General features: G+C 41.5%; 1 protein-coding gene across 1 annotated transcript in view; it reads left to right on the forward strand.

The window, feature by feature from the left end:
- The window catches only part of srebf2 (sterol regulatory element binding transcription factor 2), a 73,105-nt gene that overhangs the window by 15,555 nt on the left and 30,613 nt on the right, over positions 1–26,937 (forward strand). The window contains exons 5-12 of the mRNA XM_068019392.1: positions 1,461–1,685; positions 5,650–5,764; positions 6,039–6,220; positions 6,716–6,902; positions 12,414–12,598; positions 15,280–15,541; positions 21,361–21,527; positions 26,424–26,592. Coding sequence (XP_067875493.1) covers positions 1,461–1,685; positions 5,650–5,764; positions 6,039–6,220; positions 6,716–6,902; positions 12,414–12,598; positions 15,280–15,541; positions 21,361–21,527; positions 26,424–26,592 — 1,492 coding nt within the window. The remainder of the gene's footprint in view (positions 1–1,460; positions 1,686–5,649; positions 5,765–6,038; positions 6,221–6,715; positions 6,903–12,413; positions 12,599–15,279; positions 15,542–21,360; positions 21,528–26,423; positions 26,593–26,937) is intronic.

Here is a 26,937-nt window from a genome sequence, read left to right on the forward strand (position 1 = left end):
TTGATCATAAACTAGAACCCTAAGAAGGTGCCAAGCTGACTGCAATATTTAAGTTGAGGACCCCAATGCCATTTTGGGCACAATTAGTCAGAGAGTGTGCATGATCAGGTCATGATTCAGAAGGAGAAGCTGAATGGACTAATTTTTCCATTCTTATCTTGGGTCTTTGTCTTTTTTGGGTTTGAAGTGGAAAAAAATGTCATAGTTTTGTTAAACTCTTGAAAATATATTATTTCTTTTTTTAAAAATTTATTCATTCATGGGATGTGGGCTTTGGTAGCAAGGCCAACATCTATTGTCCATTTCTAATTGCTCTTGAGAAGGTGGTGGTGAGCTGCCTTCTTAACTACTGTAGTCATGTGATGTAGGTACACCCACAGTGCTGGTAAAAAGGGAGTTCCAGTAATTTTTAACCCAGCAACGATGTATGTTCAAGTCCGGATGGTGTGTGACTTGGAGGTGGTGATGTTCATATGCCTTTCCTTCTAGGTGGTAGAGGTAGTGGGTTTTGGAAGGTCCTGTCAAAGCAACGTTGGCGAGTTGCTGCAGTGCATCTTGTAAATTGTACACACTGCTGTCACTGTGCACTGGTGACTGAGGGAATAAAAAAAAATTGTGTTCCACTATCTCAGACCAGTAAATATAAGAATCTCACTCAGGTCATCAGGTGATGAAATCTTCAGAAGAGTCCAAATTAAAGAACCCAAGTTCCATAGTGCATAGACTACCAAAGATGAAAAGAAAAGATTGGCAAACTCAGGAAGTAGTGATTACATAACTGCAATCTTGGGATTCAAATACTTGAAACTTCTAGGGAGCAGGGAAGACTGAGAAAGGTGAGGAGTTCCATATTGTTGAGTGCCTGGAAAGAATGCATTGGTGTGGGAGACTAATGATCTAGAATCTCAGCGCATTGAGGATACAAGGAGGAGAAAGAATGCAAGTAATGGCCCTTTTAAGCTTAGAAGGAATGAGAGTTGACTTCTCAGAGGAGCAATGCCTACAGTAGTATTGATTAAATACCGACAAGGAAAGTTGCAACAGGTGTGAGGAATTGCTAGGCTATTTTAAATGACGTTTTTTCAAAGTTGGCTTAGTTTTGTTTCAACCCTAGTGATTGCTCCTTTGTCACAATCTGCCACAATTTCCCAAAGATACACTATCTTGGACATGCTGAAGCAGAGATGCCAGATCGCAGCTAGGAAGAAGTTGTAGTTGGGGAGCATATTACCCCTAGTTATCCTTGCTTCTAGTCTAGCTGTTGGCTGAAGGAAGGAGGATTAGGAACAAGTTGCTTACCTGTCCATGTGGTGGAATGGCAAGCCAGGTAGGAGAACCTAAAATGGCCAAAACCATGCATCATCAGTGATTATATGAAAACTATTTGTTTAAATTCTAAAATGTATTAAACCTTGTATACGTGGGTCAGTAAGAAATTGCTTTCATGTCTTTCATCCCAGACATTGGTCAGCAATAATGGAACTATTTTGACCACAATGCCAATGATGGTTGGACCAGACAAGGTTCCAATCAAGCAGATTGTTGGGAATGGAAAAGCCCCAGTGGAGGTGCTGAAGGAGGGAGAGAAAAGAACTACACACAATATCATTGAGAAGCGCTATCGGTCATCCATCAATGATAAAATCGTAGAACTCAAGGATCTTGTGATGGGAACAGAAGCTAAGGTAAGTCACTTCATTAATTATGTTTTATGCAGAATATTGCATTGTGGTGGTATGTTAGGTTTATAAAGGTTACAGCTTACGAGGATTAAGTGTTAGAGTTACATATGATTTATGAATCCCATGGTATAGTTTGTGTCGCGTTTATTGTTCAAACTATTTATTAACTCATCCTATTTAAGCTGTCCTATAGCCTTAGTAGGTATGTGTACCACATGGTGTGTACTGATATGATCTAGATGAGTAGGTCTCGGGTTTAATCTCTGACTTTCGGATTTGGTGCTTCACTTGCTTAGTGCATTGAAGTAGAAGTGGTGTTGGAGGTAGCCTCAGTATTCTGAGGGGAAAAGTTGAACCATGATCCAGAACACTATCAAAGTTTGTGTAAGGGCATTCAGCAAGGACAGTATCAGTGTTGGCTGTAATGCTGTCTGTGGTTGAAGAACCTAATGTTTAGATTCACCCAAGAAATACAGCCACTTCGATAAGCTACCTGAAATATGGTAGTGCTCAGCAAGAGGCAGCAACTTCAGAACAGGAGACAAGTATTGAAAACATTTTTAAAGTCCAGTTACAGGGCTTGTTCACTGCATTTCTTGATTTTATATTAATGAGCTATATTTGGATGCACAGTTTCAAAGTTTGCAGATGACACAAAACTTGTCAGTATTGTGAACTGTGAAGAGGATAGTGATAAACTTCAAGAGGACGTAGACAGGCTGGTGGAATGGACGGACACGTAGCGGATGAAGTTTAGTGCAGAGAAGTGTGAAGTGATGGATTTTGGTAAAAGGCAATATGAAATAAAAGGTGCAATTCTAAAAAGGGTGCAGGAACAGAGAGACCTGGGGGGTATATGTGCACAAATCGTTGAAGGTGACCGGGCAGGTAAAAAGGCAGATGGGATCCTGGGCTTTATAAATAGAAGCATAGAGTACAAAAGCAAGGAAGTTATGATGAACCTGTATAAAACTGGTCTGGCCTCAACTGGAATATTGTGTCCAATTCTGGGCACCACACTTTAGGAATAATGTGAAGGCATTAGTGAGGCTGAAGAAAAGATTTATGTGAATGGTTCCAGGGTTGAGGGACTTAAGTTATGTGGATAGATTGGCTGGTGTTGTTCTCCTTGGGGAAGAGAAGGTTGGGAGGAGATTTGTTAGAGATGTTTAAAATCTTGAAGGATCTAGACAGTAGATAGCGAGAAACCGTTCCCGTTGGGCGGTAGGGTTGAGAACCAGCGGGGACACATTTAAAGTGAATGGCAAGAGAACCAAAGGCAACATGAGGAAAAACATTTTTTTCGCATCAAGTGGTTAGGATCTGGAACGCATTGCCTGAGAGTGTGGTGGAGGCAGATTCAATTACGGGGAATTGGATAGGCACTTGAAGGGAAAAAGTTTGCAGGGATATGGGGTAAAGCTAGGGTAGTGGGACTAGCTAAGTTACTCTTGCAGAGAGCCAGCATGGACATGATGGGCTGAATGGCTTCCTTCTGTACTGTACCCATTCTATGATTCTAGATCTACAATGACCAATTTGGGATTGGAAACTGCAGAATGACAGGGCAAAGGATGGTAAATCAGTTCAGCATCTTTGCTGTTCATAGTATCCAGCCTTTTAAAAATTCATTCTTGGGATGTGGAGGTCGCTGGCAAGGCCAGTATTTATTGCCCCTTGCTAGTTGCCCTTGAGAAGATGGTGGTGAGCCACCACCTTGAATCGCTGCTGTCTGTGTGGTGTAGGTTCACCCACACGGAAGGAGTTCTGAGATTTTGAGCCAGCGATGATATATTTCTCAGGATGATGTGTGACTTGGAGGTGATAATATTCTTATCTTTGATTTTTCTCTTTTTTGCCTCCATCCCCCACACATCCCATCTGCGAAGTATTACTTGTAGTTTGTACTGGTGCTAAAATATCTGATCAAGAATTTTAAATTTATTAGTATCGCAGTAACCTGAAGAGATATTAAATATTTCATTGCCAGAAATAAGTTGCCAATAAAGTGAATGGTCACGGCAACTATATGAGCTGTATTTTTTTGATCCTTTCATTAAAATCTGTATCAATGGAAAAAGTGCCTTATAATGACAGATGAAATTCAATGTAGAGAAGTGTGAGGTGATTCATTTTGGTAGGAAGAATGAGGAGAGGTAAAATAAAAGGTCGAATTCTAAAGGAGTGCAGGAGCAGGGAGACCTGGGGTATATGTGTGCAAATCATTGAAGGTAGCAAGGCATATGGGATCCTGGGTGTTATAAATGGGGTCATAGAGTCCAAAAGCAAGGAAGTTATGATAAACCTGTATAAAGTACTGGTTTGGCCTCAACTGAGGTATTGTGTCCAATTCTGGGCACCACACTTCGGGGAGGATGTGAAGGCATTAGAGAGGGTGCAGAAAGCAGAAAAGATTTACAAAAAGGGTTCCAGGGATGATGAACTTCAGTTACATGGATAGATTGGAGAAGCTGGGGCTGTTCACCTTGGTGATGAGAAGATTGAGGAAATTTGATGGAGGTGTTCAAAATCATGAGAGGACTGGATAGATGGGGATAAACTGTTCCTGTTGGCTGAAGGATCAGGAACCAGCTGACACCAATTTAAGGTGATTGGGGGGAAAAAAAAGCGACAACAACATGAGTAAAAACATTTATGCGGCAAGTGGTAGGATTTGGAATGCACTGCTTGAGTGTGGTGGAGGCTGATTAAGTTGAGGACTTCAAAAGAGAATTGGACCATTAATTGAAGAGAAGAAATTTGCAGGGCTACAGGGAAAAGGCAGGGGAGTGGGACTAGGTGAGCTACTCTTGCAGAGAGCTGGCACGGACATGTGGGGCCGAATGGAATGGCCTCCTGTGTTATGATACTTTTCAGAAATTAGTTTGAACAACCAAAACTGTAGTAAAATGTCCCCAGGCATTCACAGGAGCGTTATCAAACAAAATTTGACACCAAACCACAAAAAGATATTAAATGTAAAATAACCGGTTGTTTATCTCGTTGGGCCTGCAGGATCTCACTGTTGACAAGCCGACTGCCGCATTTGTCATGATTACACTTTTTTTTAAAAAGCCTGGATTTTGGAGTCAGTGGCAAAGCAAGGGACTTGCTGCTGATCTTGAAGAAAGCTGCCCACAAAGATCTAGGGATCTCTGTAGTATGGTTTTCCCCCCACTCAAGGGCAGTTTAAATCTGGCACCAAGTTAAGGGTGTGTCTTGGTGTGAGGCACTAGTGATGTCAACAAGCAGCTAGGCAAGCAATCAAATTGAAGAATTCACACACAGCAAGCCAGGAAGTTAAAATTCCTTCACTTTTAATTTCAAATAGTGAAATAAATGTATGACTGTTAAGATAGAAACCAGAATAAAGAGAAACAGACATTTAAAAAAAAAGTTTTTAAAAATACGTAGAATTTTTATCATTGTGAAGAAATTTGACATTCCACAAATATAAGATTAGCTTTTCAAGGCCAGTTTTGGTGTTTAGCAATAATAATGAAGTTAGTATGCCTTAAAAACCCAATTACACTTCATTCAACAAGGTGTAACTTTTTCCAGGGTTTTTACAGCAAGATGAGCAGTGTTAGAGTGGACGTTCTCATCAGTTCATGATTGCATTAGAGATTGCTGTCTGAGAACCTCTTCAGATCAGACTCAGAGGAGCGTCGACTCAGTGATAGCAACTTCTGTGTTTCCTTGTTATCTGGCATGTGCCCAGACTGCCAAAGTTGCTGTCAGTTTCCGTGGCGTAATGATAGCAAAAGCTGGCTATTTTGCCATCATTACCACAGCAGAATCTGGGCCAATGTACATCATTAGATTTGAAGCCGTTTGTGTGTCCTGACAATATGAAAGGCACTATACTAATGCAAGTCTTTCTTTCTAAAGAAAGTAAGTTTCAAAAGTTCTATGTATTAAATTTGAATGGGAACCTACTCAAGTGCTAATACGGCATACTTTGTAGATGAACAAATCTGGAGTGCTGAGGAAGGCCATTGATTACATTAAATACCTGCAGCAGACCAACCACAAGCTACGACAGGAGAACATGGCACTAAAGATAGCCAATCAAAAAAACAGTAAGTAGTGCTAACTTTGCATCACTTTTCTCTACAGCCTTTACCAGTAACTAATGTACTAGGTTTTCAATGCCATTCATTTACATTTGGATTCCTGCTTTACACACATCTAAAATTAATGCTTAAAAGAAATCTCATTTTGAAAGATGGTTTCAAGTACATTCGTGTGTAAGGATGTTAAGATGTATAAGTTTAAGGATGAATTGATTTCTCATTTAAACTACAGTAATTTAAATCCTGCAGAATTAACTCTTTCCCTTTTACATAATTACAGAAGGTCTAAAGGGGTCTGAGATTTCCAGCCTGTTGGACATTGATGTTGACCTGAAAACTGATGACTTCAAATCACACTTATTGATAATGTCACCACCGCCTTCAGATTCTGGCTCCCCAGGCAATTTCTCACCCAGTTCCATTGATTCAGAACCAGGAAGCCCTCTCCTTGATGAAGCAATGGTAAAAGCAGTAAATTGCTCTCATTTCATTGTGTTTGTACCTCATAAATATCCTGTTGAAATTAATACTAAATTATTGACAGTGCTATATCTTACTAAAAGAATGTGTAAGATTTACATTTATAGTTTATTTTATTTAATAAGTATATTATAAGTCTTGTACACCTCCCCCTCTCACTCTTCGTCTCGCTACCTTCCATTTCATGTTTGAATAACCGAAACAGTTGTATTTTTTAAATATGCCTTATGATAGTATAGTAGAAATTTGGAATTCCCTTTCCCCCTAAGGGTTGTGGATGCTGGGGGACAGCTGGAGCTTTCAAGAACGAGCTCGATAGGTTTTTGTTGGGCAAGAGTATCAAAGGATATGGAGTTAAGGTACAGAACAGCCATGATCAAACTGAATGATGGAGCAGACTTGAGGGGCGTTATGACCTTCTCCTGTTCCTAATGTTCCCCAACATTGTGTTTATTGTAACAAAGTTTCTTTGTACAGGTAAAGGAGGAACCATTGTCACCCCCTACTCTTGGTATGCTCGATAGTTCTCGGATTCTGCTGTGTACCCTTACCGTCCTTTGTCTTTCCTTCAATCCACTTACATCACTTTTTGAGCGTCGAGTCCACTCAGCAACAGCTGAAGATTCTGGACACCATGGAAGAAGTATGCTAGGAATTGAGTCTGGTGAGTACTAATAGACCTCGTGTAGCAGAATGTTTGCTAATCCATACTCTATTGGTTTCTTCCCATTTACCTACCTTTTATATGTAGAGAAACATAGAATTTTCTATATGGAAAATGGCCGTTTGACCCAACTTGTCTGTGTCCCTTCATGTAAATGAATAGTTCCTGTCATATTTATCTGACCTTTTCCAATATCCCTTCAACCCCCTTTTCCTGCATTCACCAATTCAGGCTAATCTTGAATGTTGGTCTAGTTTCTACGTCACCCACTAACCCTGGAAGTGAATTCCACAGCATTGCAGAGGTTTGTGTGGAGAAGTTCCTCCTGCTCTTTATTCTAAATCTAGTATCTATAGTCCTTTGTTCTTGACCCTTCAACTCTTAAGAGTCTGCTTCTACTTACCCTGTTACCTCTTTCCATAATTTTTAAACATTTCTATTGTGTTGTCCCATAATCTGCATCATTCTAACGATCAATGACCTAATTTTTCAAGTCTTTCTTTGCATTTTCTCAAAGCAGGGAGCATTCTAGTGAATCTGCATTGTACCCTTTCTGATGCTTCAATATGCTTCCTATAGTGTGGAGCCCAATACAGCACACAGTACTCTGAGATCTTGTTAAGGTTTGTTCATCATTACCTCTTGGCTTGTATATTCTTTTTGAATATCCAGGAATCCTTCTGCTTTTCCACAGCGCTAAGCTTAATTCCATCCAGCGTATAAATAATCCTGTTTTACCTCACACTTACTAACAGCGAATTCCATCTGGCACTTTTTTTTTAATCCCATTAACGCTTCTGTCATATTGCCCTGTCATCTGCATTGTTGCAATGAAAAATATCCAATTTTTTTTTTTAAGTATCTCTGTATTTCCTCATACTTGTCAGCATCCTAATGAATCTGTAATGTACCCTCTCAAATGCTTCAATGTGCTTCCTATAGTGTGGATCCCAATACTGCGCACAGTGCATTAATTGAGATCTCTTGAAAGTTTTATATAGGTTCAACATTGCCTCTGCTTTTATAATCTGTACTACTTACTATAAAATCTAGATTTTCATTTGACTTTGAGTGCTGTCTGATGTCCTGTGAACCTGTATCCCCAAATCCTTCTGTTCTCCGAGCCTATTGCTTTTCAGAGTATAATTACATTTTTTTACCAAAATGAATCACCTCACATTTACTGCTATTGAACTCTATTTGTCATTTTTTAGCCCATTCCACTCATCTTAACAATTTAATGTTGGTGCTTCCTTTGGTCTTTTAGTATTTTGGAATCATCTGCAAATCTTGGCACCCCTCCCTCTAGTCCTACATCCAAATCATTGATGTACACAGTGAACAGAAATGGCCTCAAAATGGAACCTTGTTTTTTGCAGGCATAAGAGCATAAATAGGAGCAAGAGTAGGCCACACAACCCCTCGAGCCTGCTCCACCATTCAGTACAATCATGGCTGAGTTCTGCCTCAACTGCACTTCCCCACCTGCTCCCCATATCTCTTGATTTCCCCAAGAGACCAAAAATTTGTCCATCTCAGTCTTGAATATATTCAACAATGGAGCATCCACAACCCTTTGAGTGAAGTAATTTCTTCTCATCTCAGTTCTAAATGATCGACCCCTTATCGTAAGGCTGTGCCACCGTGTTCTAGATCCCCCAGTCAGTGGAAACAACCTCTGTGTCTAGTCTGTCCGTTCCCTTCAGAATTTTGTATGTTTCAGTGAGATCACCTCTCAATCTTCTTAACTCCCGAGAGCATAGGCCCAATTTACTCAGCCTCTCATCATAGGACACGCCTCTCATCCCAGGAACCAATCTAGTGAACCTTCGTTGTACTGCCTCCAATGCAAGTATATCCTTCCTTAAATATGGAGACAAAATTGTGCACAGTACTCTAGATGTGGTCTTACCAAAGGCCTGTACAATTGTAGAAAATCTGCCTTATTCTTATACTCCAGTCCCCTTGCAATAAAGGCCAACATTCCTTTACCATGATCACTACCCATCTCTAACCACTTTGGAAAAACTGTTCTTAACTCATACTCTCTCTTCTCCCTTGTAATTAATTTTTAAACCTTTCCCAATTTCATCTCCTGTGATCTTTTCTAGCAATCACCCATGGGATGTACATGTGCAATATAACCACAGCATTTCTCCAATCCACTATGCCCATTCCCTCCTCAAAGAATTTTTGGAAGTTTGTTCTGCACAGTCATCTGTCTTGAAATCGATGCTGGCTACTTTTATATTGTTTATCCAGTAACGTGGTAATTTCATCCCTAATTAAAGGCTGTAAAGTTTTCTCCACCACAGACTTAAACCTAACTGTCCCGTAATTACCTGAATTAACTCTGTTTCACATTTTTTTTGAAAAAAGGGTAATTCTCCAATCCTCTAGCGCACATCCACACTCAATAGAACGCTGAAATATAATTTAATTTACACCCTCACCTTCCAGAATGTATCCTGTTGCCTGAGTGCTTTGTCTCTTTTAGTTTAATTAACTTAGCTGAAATATTCCTTGAATCCATTGCTGTATTGTTCATATTGCTCTGAACCACTTCAGGATTTGCCGTACCTGTAATATCCTTCTCTTTAGTAAAGACCAAAATACTTCTTAAATCTCTGTAATTTTTGTTCATCATTTATAAATTTGGCTGTTGTCTTTCAGGTGTCCCACCTGGCTTTTAACAATTCTCTTTTTACTGATATATTTGGAAAATACTTTAGTGTCCCTTTGATTTTTTTTTAATGTTCTGCTCTTAGCTTTGCTCTTCACTCTCTTTACCTCTTATTTTCTCATTCTTCATTTAGTTTTCTCATTATTATCGGTTGTAGTCCTCATTTTTAACTGTTCTCAATCTTTCTATTTATCGATGGCATTCTAAAACTACTAGTAGTTTCCTTCTTTAGTGTAATATGCTTAGTCTTACTGAAAACTCCCACTGTTGCTTTAACAGGTCCGTACACCAATTTCTGATATCCTAAATGTAGTACACCAATTTCACCTTCCAAATTACCTCAACTGACTTGCTGCTCATAGAGTCGTACAGCACAGAAACAGGCCCTTCGGCCCATCACGTCCATGCCAACTATAATGCCTATCTATACTAATCCCACCTGCCTGCATTAATTCCATTTCCCTCTATGCCTTGCTCATTCAAATACCTGTCCATGTTGCTACTGTTCCTGCATCCACCACATCCTCTGGCAGCTCATTCCAGATACCCACTATTCTTTGTGAGAAAAATTTACTCCTTTGATCACCTTTAAACCTCCTCCCTCTCACCTTAATCTTTCTAAAATTTACCCTGAACATATCTTGTGTTCTAGTTTTTATAATCATTGTGGTCATTGTTTCTAGGGTGCCTGTCCACATTTAGCTCTCTACCTGATCTATCTAATTACTCGTAACCTGATCTATTAACACATCTTCCCTTCCAGGCTGACTAATGTGCTGCTGGAGGAAGGAGTCCTGTACATATAGTATAAGCTGTTGCCTTCTTGGACAACCCATTAACACTAGTCTCATCCTTGCATTAAACAAGCTCAGCCCAAGAAAGATTACATTCAATTTATATTATTAATTCTGTACTTGTCTGCAATATTGTGCCAAGGCTATTGATGTACTACTGCATTTAGGATATTCCCACTAAAGGGACTGGATAGGGGGCTGGAAAGGGTAGACACTGAGAGATTATTTCCACTGGTCAGGAAATCTAAAACGCGGGGGCACAGTCTCAGGATAAGAGGCCGATCATTTAGTACTGAGATGAAGAGAAATTACTTCACTGAAAGGGTTATGAATCTTTGGAATTCTCTACCCCAGAGGGTTGTGGATGCTCCATTGTTGGGTACATTTAAGGTTGGGATAGACAGATTTTTGGTGTCTCAGAATCAAGGTGTATGGCGAGCGGGCGGGAAAGTGGAGTTGAATCCTAAGGTCAACCATGATGGTTTTGAATGGCGAAGCAGGCTCGATGGGCCATATGGTTGACTCCTGCTCCTATTTCTTGTGTTCTAATGTGCACTTTCCCACTAGGGGTACTCTCAGATGGGATGGATATTGACGGTATTGCTGTACTTGGAATGAGATCAAAGGCTTTATCTCCCAGTGTAATATTTTATCAAATCTATTTCAAAAACAAATGAAAGATTGGGGGAAGGGCCCTCAATTTAGTTGTGACTAAGAATAGTGAAAAAGGTTGTAAGAAATTTCCATAAGCAGATAATTTTTGGAGAATGGAATGCTTTGCCAAATGAGTGGTTGACACAGACCGTTTGATCTTTTAAGAGAAAATTGTGTAACTATTTGAAACTGGAAGATACAGGGGCTGAAGGGGAAGAGATTGGACAGTAGGATTTGTTTTTGATTGTTTTAGCTAAGAGCTAGCACATACTCAGTGGGCCAAAAGGCCTCTGCTATAAGCCTCTTTGGCTCTATGATTCAGTTACCAATAGGAGAATAACTTTTATATGGGCCTTGTGGACAATCTGTTTAACTCTGTTGAAAATTCAAAGACGTGCCTGTTTATGGTCTAATGCCCCATTTTATAATTTTTGCCACACTTTCTTTTCCCTTTTATTCCTTTCTTTGTTAACTTTGACTCAGTGGTTGCATCCTTACCTGCTGAGGAGATCAAGTTTCAAGCCTCACTCCAGAAACTTGAGCATACAATCCAGGCTGACATTTTAGTGCAGTACTGAGGGAATGCTACACTGTCAGATGTTTTATGGGTGAAGGTCCCATCTATCTGTTCAGATATAAAATATCCAATGGCAGTTTTTCAAAGGGTAGAGAGTGCTCACAGCACCATGGCCAAATTCATCCCTCAAACAGCACCACCAAAAACTGATTAACTGGTCATTTTGTCTCATGGCTATTGGTGAGACCTTGTTGTGGGCAAATTGCTGCCATATTTGCTAACAAATCGGCAGTGACTGCACTTTAAAAGTAATCCACTGGCTCTGAAGCACTTTGGACTTCTGGAGAATGGTAAAGGAGCTATATAAATGCAAGTTCTTTCTTTACTCTGGATGTATTTTAAAACAGGATCGAAAACTGGAACTATGCATGACAGGAATCTGCAGGGTGTGCATAAGCATTGTTAGTGCTGTAACACCTAATTGAAACGTTGAAATCAATTGGCTTTACTGTAATGGTAACTGTATTATAATTTATTTTACTTGCTCCAGAAGTAGCACAATATGATTTTTAGAACAAGCACTGATAAAGCAATGCAGCACAGCTATAAGCTGTACTATTTCCTTTGACTACCTGAGCAATGCTGTGAGTGATTCAGTAATATATAAATGAATAATAATATCGTCGTGTATCGCTATATACACACACTAGAATCAATGCAACTATAGATTCTAACAAGAGGGTTCTCATTTTATAGACCCTTCTGATTGTATAATTGTACAGTTGGTATAATAAAATGTCCTAAGACAATTTGGTATTGACTTCTCTCAGTTTTTGTAATGTACCCTCTTCTTTCTATTTTAGAAAATTCCAAAGGCTGGTTTGATTGGATCCTGCCCACCTTAATCCTCTGGCTGGTGAATGGGGTCATCGTGCTGAGTGTATTTGTTAAACTTTTCATTTATGGGGAACCCATCACGCGCCTCCACTCTCAGTCCTCTGTTACATTCTGGAGACATCGTAAGCAGGCAGACCTTGATCTGTCCAGGGTACGAGTTACATTTGGTTGAAAGTGGGGAGAGAGTGTGTTGTGATAACCATGGGAAATATGTTGTTCCATGTATAGCCTTGCAATGATCTCGAGCACTCTTGAGATCAGAGGTAATTCAGGTTACTAAGATATAAAACATATTTTTATATTCTATAATAATTAACCAAAGCTTTTGGAAGAATCGTGCCAAAACCGCTAAGAGTTACAGAAGCATTTGCACCTGTGTGTGTTTTATTTTTTACTTCTGTTTCCCCAGCTAATTTAGATAGTTAGGAAAGTTTTGTGATCTGTACTTGTTGGGTTGAAGGGTTATGGAGAACGGGCAGGAAAGTGGAGTTGAGGCCGAGATGAGATCAGCCATGATCGTATTGAATGGCGAGGCAGGCTCAAGGGGCTGAATTGCCTACTCCTGCTCCTAGTTTTTATGTTCTTGTACCCGTGGGGAACTGGATGGAATTAGCACAGGACAATTATTTGATTCTTGTATTTGTAGTCATTAATATGAGACGGTATATGCAAGTTAGTCAGCAATGAAAGGACAATGTTCTCTGTCGCAGTTCCATATTCAAAGGGGACACTACTAAAAGTCTGGTATATCTCAGTAGGATATTCTAGTCCTAACATATTTTACATTAGTTGCCAGAAATGGACAAAAAAGTTGATGGATAATCCAGATCATTGATGGAACCTGGGCAGTGGGGTAGCCTCATAACTGGGTGCTGAAATTCTTCCCATTTGACTCCAGATAGCCATGTAGGTTTACTCTGTCACCCACTATTTCCCCTCGCTGAGAGTGGGCACACTACATTGTAACCAGTTACATGACTCCAAAAATAGATGTATGAAAACGCATGGTGTTTCTGACATCGTTTATCCTCTCCTCCTCCCCTAATGAAGTTAAATAACAGACTTTGCGAAATTATCTCTCAAAACTTTTGATTTACTCTCACTCAATATTCCTCCTCACAGCCTGCATCCCTCCAACTATGCCACTGTGTGCAAAAATGACACACCTCAAAGTTGTTTTATTTTTAAGCAGGTTTTTCTTGAAAGGAGATGTTATCAGTGTTGACAGATTTTTCAGTCCATCAGCCTTTGAGCTGCTTCCTGTTCATTTACTCAGGCAGTTTGCAGAGAATTTCAGTTTATGATGAAGCAACTTTTCCACTCTCGTAGGTTGGATGTCATTGTCATTTCCACATGAGACATATTACCCAGTGCACAATAATGTGGCAGTCAAGTAAAAACAGTGTTGGAAATATTCAGCAGGTCTGGTAGCATCTGTGGAGTGAGAAACAGAGTTAATGTTTCAAAGGTCATCGACCTGCCAGACCTGCTGAGTATTTCTAGCACTTTCTGTTTTTATTTCAGATTTCCAGCATCCGTAGTATTTTATTACTTCTTGGCAGTCAAGTACTTTGACTTTTGGTATCCCACTTCAGGACTTTGTACAGTGCTGTCAACTTTCCAAGTAGAAGGAAGCATTGCCTTCGTTATAGTAAAAGGGTGTGATTTTTCAAGTTGGATTTACGCAATCATGCTGAATTCAGTGTATGAATAATTTTCTTTTGCTTTTATGTTTGCTCCCCTTTTTAAGACACCTACCATAATGTTAAGTTCTGAGTACTTGTGAAGAATTTTTAAAAAAGTTATGTTTTGTTTTTGTTTTTCATGTTCTTTCACATTATTTTGTTCTTCAAAACAAAGAAAAGCCAAGTGCATCATTGTGGACTTGTAGAAAACAATAAAGTAAATCTTTCAATTTCAGATTAATTAAGGATTGAGGCTCTTTGACGTCAATGGAGCTTCATTCCCAATCAGAGACTACGGGGGTAGAAATTTGTCTCAGCCGTGGTGCCAAGCTGGATCAGCTGCCTGTTATACACAGCATCTGATATTTAATTCCATTGACTGCAATGGGACTGAATATTAGGTACTGCGTATAACTGCTTCGAGGCCTCTTGAGTTTAGCAAAGACTGCTAAAGCCAGGTTGTTCGTGAAGGGCGGGAAATGTGCCAGTGTGACATGACCACATGGTAATAGCAGCCTCAAATGTTCTGCCCTCGACAATTTTTATATAAAATAGATCCGTGGGAGACTGGCAGGCACAGTGACTAAGGTCCTGGTCCTTTAAGGTTGCAATCTGAGTTTCAAATCCAGCCTGAACTGATTGAGATAAAAGTCTACTCTACCGGTTATGAGTCCTATATGAAATGGGTTTATGGAGTCCCAAATCAATTCTTAGTCAGCGTCTGCTCACAGCATTTAACTACGCCTAAACTGGCAGTCCCACTCAGAGGCCACTGGAAGGCTAATGCCGGAAATGGAAAAGCATCATACTGGTGCAAAAGAGATGCTCCGGACGTGAGCATACACAATCTGGCAGCGGCTGAAGCTTTACTCTGCTGCTAACCATAATAAGCCACAATGGAACCTTGTTTATGGGATTCTGGCACCAGACTACGTACCAAAATGAGCAGCTGCTTGGATTGTTTACATAGGATAAAGGAGCTTTACATATAGTACCATGGGACCTGCTAATTGATTTGTTAGTATGTAAGGCTTGTTCTTGGGGAGATTTTAATAAAGTGCCCCATGGAGACCAGGAATATATCAATAATTATCACATTATATGACGTGACTGAGATTTCATAATTAAGGCAGGTTTTTCGTTACAGGGTGCCTTTACTGCTGCTGCAGGAAACTTGCAGGCTTGTTTGTTAGCACTGGGACGAGCACTGCCTGCCTCTCGGTTAGAATTAGCTTGCAGCCTTTGCTGGAATATCATTCGACACAGTGTCCAGAAGCTGGTGTTTACGCGCTGGCTGTTGAAATGGACAAGAGGGTTTCGGCAAGAGACACAGCTTCAAGAAGAGGCCAAAATGAGTGCACGTGATGCTGCGTTGGTATATCATAAACTGCATCAACTTCAGTTGACAGGTACTGTAATATATTTCATAGAACCTTACAGTACAGAAGGAGGGCATTTAGCCCACTTACCTGTTCTGGCTCTTTGAAGGAGCTATCCAATTCATCCAACTTCCCTCCTCTCCCCATCGCCCTAAAATATTTTCCCCTTCAAGTATTTATCCAACTTGTTTTTGAGAAGTGCAGAAACAGTAGGGCGGTAAGTGTGGGGGATTTCAACTACCCTAATATTAACTGGGATAGATTTAGTGTGAAAGGCACAGAGGGAGCAGAAGTCTTAAAATGCATTCAGGAGAACTTTTTTAGCGAGTACATAACAAGCCCGACAGGAGAGCGGGCAGTTCTGGGCTTAGTTTTAGGGAATGAAGCTGGGCAGGTGGAAAGGTTATCAGTTGAGGAGCACTATGGTGGAAGTGATCATAATTCAGTTAGAAAAAGACCAGGAATAAAAGTTCTCAATTGGGGAAAGCTAATTTTACTAAGCTGAGATGTGATTTAGGTGAAGTTGACTGAAGGTAAATCGGTGCCAGATCAGTGGGAGGATTCAGAGCAAGTATGTTTCCTTAAAGGAAAAGGGGGGGACTAGCCAATCCAGAGCCCCCTGGATGTCATGGGGCTTGAAGGAGAGAATAAAGGGAAAACAAGGGAAGCTTATGACAGATACCGAAGATTCAATGCCACAGAAAACCTACAGGAGTATAAAAAATGTAGGAGTGAAATTAAAAAAGAAATGAGGAAAACAAAGAGGGCATGAAAAAATAATTGACAAGTAAAATCAAGGAAAACCCAAAGATTTTTTAATACATACAAAAAGAGCAAGAGGATAACTAAAGAAAGAGTAGGGCCTTTTACCGTAATGGTAACCTGTGTGAGGAGGTGGGTATGGTTCTTAATGAGTACTTTCATAAAAGAGAGGGATGATAGATAAATCAGGGAGGAGGCCTGTGAAATATTAGATGAAATTAACAGAGAGAAATTATTAAGGGGTTTAACATCTTTCAAAGTGGAGCAATCTCCAGGCCTGGACGAAATATATCCGAGGCTGTTTAGGGAAGCAAGAGTTGAAATAGCAGGTACTCTGACAATCGTTTTCCAATCCGCTTTAATTACAGGTGTGGTGCCAGAGGACTGGAGGGCAGCTAAAGTTGTGCCATTGTATAAAAAGGGAGAAAGACAGAGTAATTACAGGCCAGTCAGCCTAATCTCTGTGGTGGAAAAATTATCGTAAAAATAATTCTGAGGGACAGGGTAAATCTTCATTTAGAAAGGTGTGTATTAGAACAAAGAACAAAGAAAATTACAGCACAGGAACAGGCCCTTCGGCCCTCCAAGCCTGCGCCGATCCAGATCCTCTATCTAAACATGACGCCTATTTTCTAAGGGTCTGTATCTCTTTACTTCCTGCCCATTCATGTATCTGTCTAGATACATCTTAAAAGACGCTATCGTGCCCGCGTCTACCACCTCCGCTGGCAACGCGTTCCAGGCATCCACCACCCTCTGTGTAAAGAACTTTCCACGCATATCCCCCCTAAACTTTTCCCCTTTCACTTTGAACTCGTGACCCCTAGTAATTGAATGCCCCACTCTGGGGAAAAAGCTTCTTGCTATCCACCCTGTCTATACCTCTCATGATTTTGTACACCTCAATCAGTTCCCCCCTTAACCTCTGTCCTTCTAATGAAAATAATCCTAATCTACTCAACCTCTCTTCATAGCTAGCGCCCTCCATACCAGGCAACATCCTGGTGAACCTCCTCTGCACCCTCTCCAAAGCAGCCACATCCTTTTGGTAATGTGGCGACCAGAACTGCACGCAGTATTCCAAATGTGGCCGAATCAAAGTCCTATACAACTGTAACATGACCTGCCAACTCTTGTACTCAATACCCCGTCCGATGAAAGAAAGCATGCTGTATGCCTTCTTGACCACTCTATTGACCTGTGTTGCCACCTTCAGGGAATAATGGACCTGAACACCCAAATCTCTCTGTACATCAATTTTCCCCAGGACTTTTCCATTTACTGTATAGTTCACTCTTGAATTGGATCTTCCAAAATGCATCACCTCGCATTTTCCCTGATTGAACTCCATCTGCCATTTCTCTGCCCAACTCTCCAGTCTATCTATATTCTGCTGTATTCTCTGACAATCCCCTTCACTATCTGCTACTCCACCAATCTTAGTGTCGTCTGCAAACTTGCTAATCAGACCACCTATACTTTCCTCCAAATCATTTATGTATATCACAAACAACAGTGGTCCCAGCACGGATCCCTGTGGAACACCACTGGTCACACGTCTCCATTTTGAGAAACTCCCTTCCACTGCTACTCTCCGTCTCCTGTTGCCCAGCCAGTTCTTTATCCATCTAGCTAGTACACCTTGGACCCCATGCACCTTCACTTTCTCCATCAGCCGACCATGGGGAATCTTATCAAACGCCTTACTGAAGTCCATGTATATGACATCTACAGCCCTTCCCTCATCAATCAACTTTGTCACTTCCTCAAAGAATTCTATTAAGTTGGTAAGACATGACCTTCCCTGCACAAAACCATGTTGCCTATCACTGATGAGCCCATTTTCTTCCAAATGGGAATAGATCCTATCCCTCAGTATCTTCTCCAGCAGCTTCCCTACCACTGACGTCAGGCTCACCGGTCTATAATTACCTGGATTATCCCTGCTACCCTTCTTAAACAAGGGGACAACATTAGCAATTCTCCAGTCCTCCGGGACCTCACCCGTGTTTAAGGATGCTGCAAAGATATCTGTTAAGGCCCCAGCTATTTCCTCTCTCGCTTCCCACAGTAACCTGGGATAGATCCCATCCGGACCTGGGGACGTCCACCTTAATGCCTTTTAGAATACCCAACACTTCCTCCCTCCTTATGCCGACTTGACCTAGAGTAATCAAACATCTGTTCCTAACCTCAACATCCTTCATGTCCCTCTCCTCGGTGAATACTGATGCAAAGTACTCGTTTAGAATCTCACCCATTTTCTCTGACCACGCATAACTTTCCTCCTTTGTCCTTGAGTGGGCCAATCCTTTCTCTAGTTACCCTCTTGCTCCTTATATATGAATAAAAGGCTTTGGGATTTTCCTTAACCCTGTTTGCTAAAGATATTTCATGACCCCTTTTAGCCCTCTTAATTCCTCGTTTCAGATTGGTCCTACATTCCCGATATTCTTTCAAAGCTTCGTCTTTCTTCAGCCATCTAGACCTTATGTATGCTTCCTTTTTCCTCTTAGCTAGTCTCACAATTTCACCTGTCATCCATGGTTCCCTAATCTTGCCATTTCTATCCCTCATTTTCACAGGAACATGTCTCTCCTGCACGCTAATCAACCTCTCTTTAAAAGCCTCCCACATATCAAATGTGGAATTACCTTCAAACAGCTGCTCCCAATCTACATTCCCCAGCTCCTGCCGAATTTTGGTATAGTTGGCCTTCCCCCAATTTAGCACTCTTCCTTTAGGACCACTCTCGTCTTTGTCCATAAGTATTTTAAAGCTTACGGAATTGTGATCACTATTCCCAAAGTAGTCCCCTACTGAAACTTCAACCACCTGGCTGGGCTCATTCCCCAACACCAGGTCCAGTATGGCCCCTTCCCGAGTTGGACTATTTACATACTGCTCTAGAAAACCCTCCTGGATGCTCCTGACAAATTCTGCTCCATCTAGACCCCTAACACTAAGTGAATCCCAGTCAATGTTGGGAAAATTAAAATCTCCTATCACCACCACCCTGTTGCTCCTACATCTGTCCATAATCTGTTTACATATTTGTACCTCTATCTCACGCTCGCTGTTGGGAGGCCTGTAGTACAGCCCCAACATTGTTACCGCACCCTTCCTATTTCTGAGTTCTGCCCATATTGCCTCACTGCTCGAGTCCTCCATAGTGCCCTCCTTCAGCACAGCTGTGATATCCTCTTTGACCAGTAATGCAACTCCTCCACCCCTTTTACCTCCCTCTCTATCCCGCCTGAAGCATCGATATCCTGGGATATTTAGTTGCCAATCATGCCCTTCCCTCAACCAAGTCTCAGTAATAGCAATAACATCATGCTCCCAGGTACTAATCCAAGCCCTAAGTTCATCTGCCTTACCTACTACACTTCTTGCATTAAAACAAATGCACCTCAGACCACCAGTCCCTTTGCGTTCATCATCTGCTCCCTGCCTACTCTTCCCCTCAGTCACGCTGACTTCATTATCTAGTTCCTTACAGGCTTTAGTTACTACCTCCTTACTGTCCACTGACCTCCTCATTTGGTTCCCATCCCCCTGCCACATTAGTTTAAACCCTCCCCAACAGCGTTAGCAAAAGCACTCCCAAGGACATTGGTTCCAGTCCGGCCCAGGTGTAGACCGTCCAATTTGTAATAGTCCCACCTTCCCCAGAACCGGTCCCAATGTCCCAAAAATCTAAACATTAAAATCCAGTACATTAAAATCAAAGACAGAGCACAGATTTGTTAAGGGAAGGTCGTGTCTGACTAACATGATGGAATTTTTTGAGCTGGTGACAAGGAGGGTTGATGAGGTTAGTACCTTTGATGAAGTCGATATGGATTTTAATAAGGCTTTTGATAGAGTCCCGCGTTCTAGACTGGTCATGAAAGTGAAACCCATAGAATGCAAGGCAAAGTGACAAGTTGGTTCCAAAATGGGCTCAGAGGCTGGGGTTCCGCAGAACTCAGTGCGAGGTCCCTTGCTTTTTGTGGTATATAACAATGATTTGTTCTGAATGTCAGAGGTGTGATTAAGAAATTTGCAGATGATATAAAAATTGGCCATGTGGTTGATAATGAAGAAAGCTGTAGATTGTATGAAGATATCGATGAACTAGTCAGGTAGGCAGAACAGTGACAAATGGAGTTCAGTCCAGAGAAGTGTGAGGTGATGCATTTGGAGAAGGCTAACAAGGCAGTTAGATAAGGTAGTCAAGAAGGCATATGGGATATATGCCTTTATTAGTCAAGGTATAGAATATAAGAGCTGGGAGGTTATGCTAGAACTGTATAAAACACTAGTTAAGCCACAGCTGGAGTATTGTATGCATTTCTGATCACCGCACTATAGCAGTTGCACTAGAGAGGGTGCAGAGTAGATTTATGAGGATGTTGTCTGGACTGGAGGATTGTAGCTATGAGGAAAGATTGGATAGGCTTGTGTTGTTTTCTTTGAAACAGGGGTGGCTTGGGTGAGACCTAATTGAAGTGTATAAAATTGAGGGGTCTAGATAGGGTGGAGAGGAAGACCCTATTCCTCTTGGTTGTGGGGTCCATAATTAGGGGGCATAGATTTATGATAGATAGGAGGTTTAGAGGGAAGTCAAGGACAAAATTCTTTCACCCAGAGGGTGATGGGGATCAGATACTCGCTGCCTGAAAGGGTGGTAGAGGCAGAAACCTGCATAACATTTAAAAGTATTTGGATATGTACTTGAAGTGCCATAAGCTACAAGGATATGGAACAAGAGCTGGAAAGTAGGATTAGACTGGACGGCTACTTGTCGGCCAGCGAAGACACGATGGGCTGAATGGTCTCCTTCCATGCTGTATATTTCTATGATTTTTGAATATTGCAGATTATGGGCGATATGATGGAAAACTATTTAAAATGATGAACGTGTTAGTAACGTTCAGATGTTCTGAGAGACATAGTAAGTTTGTTATTTTGGCTGCCCTTTGCTTGGAAGCCATTGATCATTTCATATTTTTGTTCAAAAATTCCAAGCACACAGCTGAAGGATGAAGTATTCAATGATAAATTGATGGGAATAACTTCTCTTTCCTTCCTTTTTAATGTAGATAAACTGGTGCAGAGTCCAGTACATGCCATAAGCCTGGCTCTATCTGCAGTTAACCTGGCAGAGTGCGCAGAGGAGAAAATACCCCAAAGCCTTATGGCGGAAATATATGTAACAGCTGCCATCTGCCTTAAAACCAGCTTTGGTGGCAGACTCGCCTTCCTGGCGGTGAGTAGATACTTGGTTCTGTGTGTTGGGTTATTACAGGTAGGACATTAGATGTAGTTATCATAAATATTTATCAGTATCTGGTAAATTATGCTGTTCGTGCAGTTCTGCTGTTTAGCTTTAGGGAGACCAGTGGGAGTCTGTGTACAGTAGACCAGCAGGATTCCAGTTGCTAGTGCCTTTTCAAGGTTATTTTATTTTTAAAATGCAAAATGCATCTGAATGTGTAGGGAGTAGGTAACTGAAGGAGACTAATCAGAAGATGAAACCTTGCTCTGTGAGACCAGAGGACATCCCCTGTCCCAAACTGGATAATGCACATTGTGTGTTGGTACTCCTCCATGTAGAGCAAAAGGTTGCATATTCATTGCCTGACGTATGTTGACTTGTCTTATCTCAGCCAGGGTAACAGTTAAGGTACTAATTCTCCTCTTCCTTCCCCACCCAAGCTTGGGCAGAGTAACTAAAATTCCTCTGGATTCCTATTCTTGATTGCTGTCTTGTGATTCCTGCTGGAATGTGCACACATGGACATTGGTGAAGACAAGATTGTCAAGAACGTCAAAGTCAAATGACCTGGTAATACTCCAGGTATCATACATTGTTGACCACTACGGACGGTACCCCGGCACGTCTGAGTGCCTTCAGGACGGGAGATGACAATATTGCAACCAAACTAAAAAGTTATAAATTAATTTAAGTTCCCAAACTATGGGTTGGATTGTTCTCCTCACTCCTGCCTGAAAGCAGTGGGGAACGAAAGGAAATGCAGGAGGTGAAGTCTACCACAACCTGATTTGTATCTCCTTCCCTGCTTCTCCTCCCACCCAAATAGCAGCAGGGCCTGGGTTCCCAGGGGATTTTCCTCCCATCTGCCTGTTACTACAACTTCCTGGGGCTGCAAAGGTGCCTGTCAGGCCCTGAGGTGCACCCCCCCCCACCCCCCCCTCCCACTGCCAGTGGCCTTGGCCCAGGCCTTCAGTGAGACATCTGAATGGATCTTTGAGATGATTCTCCCCCTATAAAAGTGCTCTAGGTTCTTCTAGGGATGCAGTGTAGGGTTCCTGCTGCCAATAAGCACCATACTAGTAGGCCATCTCTTAGCTGCAGTGAGTCCAACCCAAATCCTTAATAAGCCACAACCAAGCAAACGGAGTTAGGGCTCCAGTTGGTGCGGAGAGGCAAGTGAAAGCTCCAATCTGCCAGAATATCGCAGCTGGGAGGAGAATCCCAGCATTAAGGGAGGAAGCTCGTGTGGAGCATAAACACCAGCACGGACAACTTGGGCTGAAAAGCCTGTTTCTTTGCTCTAAATGTGATGTAACTTGCTACATAGTGAAGCCTAGCATGTTATAGCGTCATGTGCAGTAACACAGGCAGATGGAAAGAAAATCCCCTGGGGACTGGGCACTGCCTCATTTGTGTGCACAGGATATTGTGATCTCACATGTGATATGTTTCAGAATGTAGACTGCTTAGTAATCTGGGGCCAGTTGAACCCAACAGGCTAGCTTCTTTTACATGCAATGTACAACTAAATATAAGTCCCATTGCTCCTTATCGCATCTAAAATTGTAAATTATGCAAATTTACCACTAGGTTGTCAACTTTGACTCAGTGGTAGCACACTCGCCTCTGAGTCAGAAGATTATGTGGGTTCAAGGAACTTGAGCACATAATTTAGGCTGACACTTCAATGCCGTACTGAGGGCGTATTACATTTTCTGGAGGTGTATTTTTTTTGGAAAGAACTGTTAAATCGAGGCCCCATCTGCCTGTTCAGGGTGTAAAAGTCCCAGGGCACTATTCAAAAAAGGAGCGAAGTTTCCTGGTGTCCTGGCCAGCATTTATCTCCTGGCCAATTATCCACATTGTCACGTATATATTTGTGTCATAGCTACACTACACCACCAGGGTGTAGTTCAAATGTGCAGGTCTTAAGTACTGAGCTGATGCATTGCCCGGATCCATAGCCTTCACTGTGTCCAGTGCATTCAGCTGCTTTTTAATGTCTATCCCTGCTGTGCTAGAGAAGTTGAGGATAGTATATTAAAAGAGGCTTATAATGTTGCAAAGAATAGTTTTAGAAACCAGCAAAGGATGAGCAAAAGGTTGATAAAAAGGGGAAAAAATAGAATGAGAGTAAACTAGCCAGGAATATAAAAAATAGATTGTAAGAGCTTTTACAAGAATAAAAAGAAAGAGAATAGCTAAAGTAAATGTTGGTCCCTTAGAGACGGAGACAGGAGAAATTATCGTGGGAAATGAGGAACTGTCAGAGACATTGAACAAATATTATGTACTTATCTTCATAATAGAAGACACAAATTCCGTACTAGAAATAAGGGTGACCAAGGTGTTAATAAGAGTGAGGAACTTAAGGTAATTAATATCAGAAGAGAAACTCAGGGATTGAATCCGACAAATCCCCAGGATCTGATGACCTATGTCCTAGGGTTCTAAAAGAGTTGCTGCCAATATAGGGAATGTGCTGGTTATGATTTTCCAAAATTCCCTAGATTCTAGAACCGTCCCACCTGATTGGAAGTTAGCAAATGTAACACTGCTATTCAAGAAAGGAGGGAGCGAGGAAAATGGGAACTACAGGCCAGTTAACCTGGCATCAGTCATTGGGAAAATGCTGGAATCTATTATTGAGGAAGTCTTAACAGTGCATTTAGAAAAATCATAGTATGACCAGATAAAGCCAACATGGTTTTACAAAAGGGAAATCATGTTTGACAAACTTAGTAGAGTTTTTTGAGGATGTAACTAGTAGGGTAAATAAAGGGGAACCAGTAGATGTAGTATACTTGGATTTCCAAAAGGCATTTGATAGAATGCCACATAAAATGATAATACGCAAGATAAGGGCTCATGGAGTTGAGAGTAATGTAAGCATGGATGGAGGATTGATTAATGGACAAGAAGCAAAGAGTAGAGATAACGGGGCAGTTTCAAATTGGCAGGCTGTGACTAGTGGAGTGCCATAAGGATCAGTGCTGGGGCCTCTGCTATTTATAATCTATATTAATGACTTAGACGAAGGGACCAAGAGTAATGTATCTAAAATCAAAACCAAGTGCTGGAAATGCTCAGCAGGTCAGGCAGCATCTGTGGAGAAAGAAGCAAAGTTAACGTTTCAGATCTGTGACCTTTCATCAGAGCTGGAAAAGGTTCTCTCTCCACAGATGCTGCCTGACCTGCTGAGTATTTCCAGCACTTTCTGTTTTTATTACAAACTTCCCTCATCTGCAATATTTTGCTTTGACTGTAGTAATGTATCTAAGTTTGCTGATGGTACAAAACTAGGTGGAAATGTAAGCTGTGAGGAAGAGACAAAGAGGCTTCAAAGAGACAGGTTAAGTGAGTGGGCAACAAGGTGCCAGATGAAGTATAATGTGGGGAAGTGTGAGCTTATTCACTTTGGTAGTAAGAATAGAAAAGCAGAATATTTTTTAAAAGGCATGAAGTTGTAAGTGTTGATGTTCAGAGGGACTTGGATTTACTCCTACAAGGAACGCAAAGTTAGTATGCAAGTACAGCAAACAATTAGGAAGGCAAATGGCACGTTGTCATCTTTTGCAAGGGGATTGGAGTATATGAAAAAGGAAGTCTTGCTATAATTCTACGGGCTTTGGTGAGATCACACCTGCAGTACTGTGTGCAGTTTTGGTTTCCATATCTAAGGAAGGATAGACTTGCCTTGGAGGCGATACAGCGAAGGTTCACTAGATTGGTCCCTGGGATGAGAGGATTGTCCTATTTTGAGAGGCTGAGTAAATTGGGCCTATCTGGAGTTTAGAAGGATGACAGGAGATCTCATTGAAACATACAAAATTCCGAAGGGACTTGACGGTAGAGGCAGAGGTTGTTTCCCCTGGCTGGGGGATCTAGAATACTGGGGCACAGTCTCTCGATAAGGGGCTGATCCTTTAGTACTGAGATAAGGAGAAACTTCTTTACTCAGAGGGTTGTGAATCTTTGGAATTGTCTACTCCAGATGGTTTCTCCATCATTGAATATATTTAAGGCTGAGATAGACAGATTTTTGGTCACTCAGGGAATCATGGGATATGGGGAGCAGGTGGAAAAATGGAGTTGCGGCTGAGGATCAACCATGATCGTAATGAATGGTAGAGTAGGCGCGACTGTCCATATGATCTACTCCTGCTCCTATTTCTTATGGTCTGGAGAAGGTCTTTGAAGCCAGTAACTGGTTCTAGATCTTCTCAAATAATAAATCGGAACCAGAAGTTGACTGGGAGGTAAGTTGCAGGCTCTACTGCCATGCGGAGCCTCGAGTGACAATGGGAACAGCTGTAACACTAACGTCATGATTCTTCGATATGCACTCACTGCTAGCAAGACTGTGCCAACAGAGGAACATTGTGAAGTTATCCCTTTACTAGCTCTTTACGGGAGATTTATGATAGGCTTAGCTAAGTTAGACAAGGAAAAACTGCTCCCATTAACTAATAGTACAAGGACTAGGGGACGCTGATTGAAAGTTTTAGGCAAGAGATGCAGGGGCAATTTAAGGAAGAACTTTTTTATGCAGCATGTGGTAATGACCTGGAATTCGCTGCCCATAAGGGTGGTGGAAGTGTAGACAATTGGATGGCCACTTGAAGGAAATAGACTTGCAGGACTACAGGGATCGAGCGGAGGAGTGAGACTGACTGAATAACCCGGTGGAGAGCTGGCCGATTGACCGAATGGCCACTTTCTGTGCCGTAAATGACTCTGTGACTCTTAAATCTTAGTTATTTCTACATATTCCAACATTTTACAAACTGGGCTATTTTGTTTTATTAAACTAGAGCAAAGCAGCATGTGATTTGGCCGGACAGTGCTCCTCAGGTTGTAACTTATTTATTTTTTTCCCATTTATAGCGCTATTTCCTGCGTCGAGCCCAGCAGGTTTACCAGTCCCCTGGTGGTTCTGAGCCAGGCACCCAGCACTGGCTTTTCCATCCACTGGGATGCCAGTTCTTTGTGGATTGTAATTGGTCTCTTAAATCTGCTCCAAGAGGAAGTCTCTTCAGCTCCCTTAGGAATCCAGGTAAGGGATGCCAACCAGTTTAGAGCCCCATCCCCAGAAAACTGGCCACCTCTCAAAACGCCCACCCCCCACCCACTTTAAATAAATAGCAATCTGCAGATTTTCAAATCCTTTAAATGGCTTAAAGTTTCAGTAAATGTATCGCTATTGTTTTATTGAAATGATGGACCCCGACGCATAGTCCAGGCACTAGAGTTTTGAGTTTTTTAAAAAACCAAAATAAATCAGGAAATCAGATTGTGTGAAACCATGCTTGGATTAAAAATGTTTGAAGATGTGTAGAAAAAAGGAAATATTGTGGAGGCCGGGAGAGCTTTTATTGACTGGCACATTGCATGTGACTTG

This window comes from Heterodontus francisci, chromosome 41, assembly GCF_036365525.1.
Source record: "Heterodontus francisci isolate sHetFra1 chromosome 41, sHetFra1.hap1, whole genome shotgun sequence".
Taxonomy (NCBI): domain Eukaryota; kingdom Metazoa; phylum Chordata; class Chondrichthyes; order Heterodontiformes; family Heterodontidae; genus Heterodontus; species Heterodontus francisci.